The 6,204-nt window shown below is 39.7% G+C and overlaps 1 protein-coding gene across 1 annotated transcript; it reads right to left on the bottom strand.

Annotated features, from left to right (window-relative positions):
- Positions 1–3,936: 3,936 nt before the first annotated feature.
- On the bottom strand, positions 3,937–4,565 carry LOC148734067 (A disintegrin and metalloproteinase with thrombospondin motifs 9-like). Its single transcript, XM_088754255.1, has one exon. The coding sequence runs from the start codon at positions 4,514–4,516 to the stop codon at positions 4,004–4,006; it is 513 nt and encodes a 170-aa protein (XP_088610381.1). The 5' UTR covers positions 4,517–4,565; the 3' UTR covers positions 3,937–4,003.
- Between the last annotated feature and the right edge of the window lie 1,639 nt (positions 4,566–6,204).

Raw genomic sequence — 6,204 nt, 5'->3', positions numbered from 1 at the left:
TTGGTTAGTGTAAATATAGAATTAAAGTAAAGTAAGTCTTGTGTAAATGTTAAGATACACCTGTTAATTATACGTGACAGTGGCCAACTCGAAAGCTAAGCTACTTTGGTCACTGTGCACATAATACTTTTGATTATTCATGTAATTTACTGTTTCTTATATATTCTGACTTTTATAATCTGTAGTAACCTCGTGAAATAGTACAAATAAAGAGTTTCGTCGTCGTTTCGTTTCCACCAATTTCAACATCCCCCTTTCGTTTCTCCTTTAATCCATTCCCTTGTCCGTCCTCTCTTCCACCAACGCTCTCCAGATTTATCCTCCGTACATTCCTCCAAAAAATCGATTACTAGTAAGCAAGCTGCCACCCTCTTTCGTCGTGATAAGTTCATACTTCAACAAGTTTGTTTCTCTCACGCGAAGCAATGTTAGTGTTCATATTTTACGCGGAAAGAGCCTGGAACTAGCTGCTCGCGTGACTTTGCTCGCGCGACTGCCGGTGAACTATCATCAACTATCACGAATTTTTTGGCCGTTTGACCATGCGAATGATAGTTGGTGATAGTTGATGATAGTTTGAAGAGAATCAACTATCATCGACCATCATGCGCCGTTTGACCAAGGCTTTAGGAATGGTTTCTAGACGACATCAAGATAGATATCCGATTCCAAATTTCTTTTTTAATTTTGTTCAACCTCGTTCCAGGGTGTTTTTCCTTGGTTATTTTGTTATATTCAGAGCCGGAAAAGTGATTAAAAATTAGGTAAAAGTCTTTCGAGAAAAACTCTACTAGATTTAACAGCTCGCTCATGCGTCGGCGAGGGATACAAATCAGAAAACAGCGACGAGTTCTATAGGTAAAAGGAATGAGAAGAGCACTCCACAAAGAATTCTAGGTGCAAGTAAGAACTAAATTTGTTCCAGTTTAGAAAAAAGCAAAATACTTGAGACTTCTTCCCAGCTTTTTCAACACTTTGAATCTCAAGTTTTGACACAAACAACACAATTTCACCTGTCCATTGCATTTTCTACTTCAGTCTCGGATATCAGTTTCCCGTGTAGTCAAAGAAATGCTAGCATGCGAAAATAAACATAACAGCTCCACTCACTTGCAACATCGACAGAATCTCAATCAAGGCCAAAGAAGCCTTTCATGTTTGATATCCCTGATAATGTACGGCCGATTTTCTAAAACTGTTCTAGCATAGTTCCACTGGTTTGTTTTGTTTTTTTCTCGTTTTGCATTCGTTCTTAAACCAGTTTCCGATTGCCACGTAAATGCTCAATTTGAATAATCAAATAAGAGAGATACATCGATTTAATTTACGTAGGAAGCCCAACAAGGGGTTCTCTGGATACTATATTTTGGATAAGAAATTTTCAGGATACACGATACTTGCGGAAAAAGTTAACGGGATACGGTATGTTTAGAATATAGAGATTCAAGAACGTCGAACTGTAGAATTGAAGGGATAAAAACCACAGGAATTAACAGGATAGGGCGTATTTAGGCCACGATTTGAAGGACACGGAATACTAGATTTTTATCGGTTCCTGTCGAGTCACCAGAAAAGACTTAAAACCCTGCAAAATTCCTTAATTTTCCTACTATTTTAGGCTTTATGTATGAACTTACTTTTGACTTAAAACCCTGCAAAATTCCTTCATTTTCCTGCTATTTTAGGCTTTATGTATGAACTTACTTTTGACTTAAAACCCTGCAAAATTCCTTCATTTTCCTACTATTTCAGGCCCGTACAGGCCTGAAATTTTTTTCAGGTCTGATTTTCACTATTGCTCAAATAGTGCTTTACTGCGAAGGATCGTGCACATATACGTTTCATAACCGCAGTTCATACATATGTTTCATATGTTTGTTGTTGTTTGATTTATCATCTACGGGTTTATGTCGAATTAATTTGATGGCCTGCTCCCAGTTGGCTTGTTAGCTCAATTGGTAGAGCGCTGCACTAGTATCGCAGAGGTCAGTGGTTCGAATCCCGTACAGGCCTGAAATTTTTTTCATGTCTGATTTTCACTATTGCTCAAATAGTGCTTTACTGCGAAGGATCGTGCACATATACATATATTTTAGGCTTTATGTATGAACTTACTTTTGAACTTACTGACCAGTAGAAACTTCCTATCATTCTTTTCAGTCACAATTTGTAAACATGATAAAAACAAAAGATTGTGTACGGACAAGCCGGAACTCTCGATCAAAACTGCACAACTGCGTTTTTATTTTGACTTTTGCCGGCTTTATTCATCAGTCTTTTCTCGTAACTATGATAGAAAAATAGTTCATTTAATGGGCATTAGGTAAGGGTCTCAATAGGGGGATCACGTTGACGGTTGACGGTTAAAAATAAGCCTTTTTGACGGTTGACGGTAATTAGATTCTAGGTCATTGGACGAGTGACGGTGAAATGTTTGGAATGTTGTTTGTAAAACGAACTAAACACATGAAATTTGGCTGTAATTTTTCATAATGACTTGTCTGTAAAGATCCGTTTAGTTATAACACCTTTTATTCACAAATGGCTAACGTTTTACGACTCCGGAAGTGTTTCCTCACCGGAAGTCAGTTCGTCGTCGGCAACCAGGTTTACTCGCCATCGACTAGAAGTTAAAGAACTTACATATATGTATTTTTGTAATATATCAAAACTTTTATTTATAAACAACAGAACTTGACCACAATTAAGGCAATTGCTTAGTTTTCAATTAAAGATATCTCAGATATTTGACGGCTAATATTGGCTTGCTTATTTCACGATTAACGTTAAAAAAAATTGCGTTTTCAGGACGGTTGACGGTTAATATTCTTGGCCATTTGACAATTGACAGTTAACCCCACTGAGGCCCACTTAGATTACCTTTTCAGAAATCTTACGATTATTGCGTGTTATTCACTTGTCTTTACATAACTTGGTGGTAAAAATATAAGACCTAGTTCTAGGTTAAGAGCGTCGGACTTTAGATGATAATAATCCTTATCGATGGACTGACCTCCTTCAATTCTTGAACATGATGGTTGAACTGCATTTGTCTTGTGAGGATCGATTAGCCCTTCCGACCCTGATGAAATGCAGTTACTAATTCTGTCAGTACCGCCGTGCCAGTATCGTATTCCTAAAGGCGTCAGTGTTCATCCACAGCAAGTGAGGAGTCTAAACTGGACAGTAATAAATCATATCATGACATTCACTTATATCTCTATTATTTTTTATTTGTATTTATTTTTATATTTATAAACTTGGCCAGATTTAGCAGGAGAGATCTCACAGAACTAATGTTCCAGTAACGAGGCTCCTAAACAACCCACCCATCCCATCCCAGGGGAGGACATCCATCACACAGTAATCTCATGCGGAGGAAATTAACGTCTCCTACCCCAACCCTGCAGGAGACGGGACCTCTATTTATTCGTCCCTATCTGAGAAGACTAGAATATCTAACCATTTCTTGATGTTATAGAAAGGTAGGAAATTCTTCTCAATTATTAAGACCCTGAGTGTTGGTCCGGCCGAGGCTCGAACTCTCGACCTTCCGCACAACAGTCCAGCGCCAGGGTAATGGGCTCCTGCCAGAGCTCTATCCATTGAGCTAACCGGGAGACGGTCAGCAAATTACAATTTTAGCTATTCACACCCACTGACATATAAGAATTGGATTCCTTACAAAGAATTGCAGGCAAAAAAACTAAAAAGAAGGTGGCCATGCAATCATAATTTTGTTTTAATTAGGCTAAGGCGTGCACGTAGACAGACAAATAGACAAACTAAGAGGGAGGCAGAGCTGACGTCACTATTGGTCAGGTCAGGACAGCAAGAGATCCCAAAAAATCAGTGACACACTCGGCGCCACTTTTTTGTTCTTTCCAAATTTTAACGTCATCTTTTATCTATTACTGAACAAACGCACGAAATCTATTTAGTAATTTCACGGTCAGTGGTGTCAAGAAAGCCTTAAAAGGGGCAAATAAGACGATTATGAGTTTTACCTACCAGCAGGAATGGAGCACAAAGCCTCCAGTATGATAAATCCCCCAGATGGCTCACATGAACCACACCAACCTCCACACTTGGCAGACACCACTGTACCATCAGAAGACTTCTGGTAGTCCTGCATTGTCAAACTACTCGGGTATCCCGATGCTTTCCAGTTCACATCGTCCCCAACACGGAGTCTCGTCCCGCTCAAGTCAACCTTGAACTCACCTTTGCGGCAGTCACCAGAATTAAACGAATAGCAATCGCCAGCTTTGCCATATGGGATATCTTTACCCTCCTGAGTCTGCGCGAAGGTGAAGACATTTCTCAAAATGTTCATGGTTGAGAGTTCAAGGCGCACCTTGCTGAAGTAAGTAGTGCCTCGATCTCGGTACAATGTGGATTGCACAGCACCACTGCAGTCGCCCCCATTTTGGAGCCTGTGGGCATACACAATAGCAAAGTTGTTCTCCGTACCCGACTCCAAGGTGATGAACTCTTGCGGCGTGTTAGATGACATATTATGGCAGTAGATTCTTGTTGGGTCTTTACAACTATCGCTTACATGAAGCAGGTAGTGGCCGTCAGAAGAGTACCCGAATGCTTTCACTTCTGCACAGCTGCGAAACTCTGTTTAGAATTAATATTCAATTCCATTTAAAAAAAGTTTTCGTCTCGGTCCCGTGGAATCCCGTAAAAACCCGAGATAACAAAAGCTGAGGGGATACTTGGGCGTAATCATAACATCGTTGATTTTTTAATATCGAAACATCTGGTCAATTTTGCGCGTATCATGGCAGGAAACCAGTATATCGGCATGATAAAGAGCTCTGTTGAAATAAAAGTTTATGCAAAGGATTGCCTCCTGCAGGCGGTAGTTTGTGTTTCTGCCCGGCAAATATTAATATTCGGTCGCCATATTGGACGGGTGGAAGGTTTGGGACGAGTGACATGACACAGCAAGGGGAGGTGGGGGGGAGGGGAGAAAAATCTGACTGGAATTAGCTTACAGTGTACCCGTTTGAGAGCCAAATAAAATACTAATTAGACAAAAGGATACAAATCAGAAAACATCGATCAATTACATGGGTAAAAGGAATGAGAAGATAACTCCACAAAGAATTCCGGGTGCAAGTGAGTACTAAATTTGTTCCAGTTTTAACAAAAAAAAAATACTTGAGACTTCTTACCAACACTTTTAATCTCAAGTTTTGATGCGAACAACACAATTTCATCTGTCCATTGCATTTTCTGCTTCAGTTTCGGATATCAGTTTCCCGTGTAGCCAAAGAAATGCTAGCATGCGCCTTCTTCGTCGTTTTGCACGGCCCCTACTGCACAAAACAACACAAACGTAATGCAAATTACAAGAATAGCCCAGGGATTGCGGTACATCGCGAACATCTGCGAAGAAGTACTTTTCAATCGTCGATTTACATATATTTTCTCGCTCCAACACGTACGAATTTGGGGCCAAAATGTTTATCAGATCCCAGGCTTTCCAGATCAACCCCGTACATACGCGACATACGCATGTTTTAAATGACTAGGCCGCTTGAAGTGATGAGTTTGTTTTGGCCGAGCGGTCAATGCCAGTCACGACTTCTTTCAAGTTCGACGACTTCGAAGCCCGATTTACATGGTTTATTTTTCACTTTTCCAAAGTATTTTGCGACTTCTAGATAGAGTAATAAATATATATCGTAAATCTAACCGTACATTTAGATAAAGTTATCGTTAACTTTGTCTAGTTCTGCTTTTCGCCAAGACATTAACAATTTCCGCTATCATTTTGTGTCACTTTTGGGGGCCTGGAAACGAAAAACAAATTAGAGGCAAATGTCATGTAATTTTTTGGCATGAATAAGCATAACAGCTGTAACTTTGCCAGGAGTTGAAATTTTATTTTTGTCACAAATGAATTTAAAATCTGAAATAATGACTTGAATGACTTCTATTATCATGGAAAGCACTCAGCCCTTAACGAGGTGACTTGGTATCGCTGGAAAAGTTATTCCTCCTTGAAGTGGACCGAGATGAAAGTGAGACCAGCAGACTCCTGACTTAATTAATTCCGCCTTCTTATCTTCAGATAGCCTTCAGTTAACAGCATAGCTATTATTCACTTCTGACTTACAATAACGACGGAATTTCAATCAAGGCCAAATAAGCCTTTCATGTTTGATATCCCTGATAAAGTACGGCGGA

This window comes from Stylophora pistillata, chromosome 3 (genome assembly GCF_964205215.1).
Source record: "Stylophora pistillata chromosome 3, jaStyPist1.2, whole genome shotgun sequence".
NCBI lineage: Eukaryota > Metazoa > Cnidaria > Anthozoa > Scleractinia > Pocilloporidae > Stylophora > Stylophora pistillata.
Note: the sequence above shows the minus strand (reverse complement) of the source record. Positions and strands in the feature narration are given on the sequence as shown.

Bases quoted from the DNA above. Each gene is read 5' to 3' on its own strand.
- LOC148734067 (XM_088754255.1), bottom strand. From the start codon at position 4,516: ATGTCATCTAACACGCCGCAAGAGTTCATCACCTTGGAGTCGGGTACG.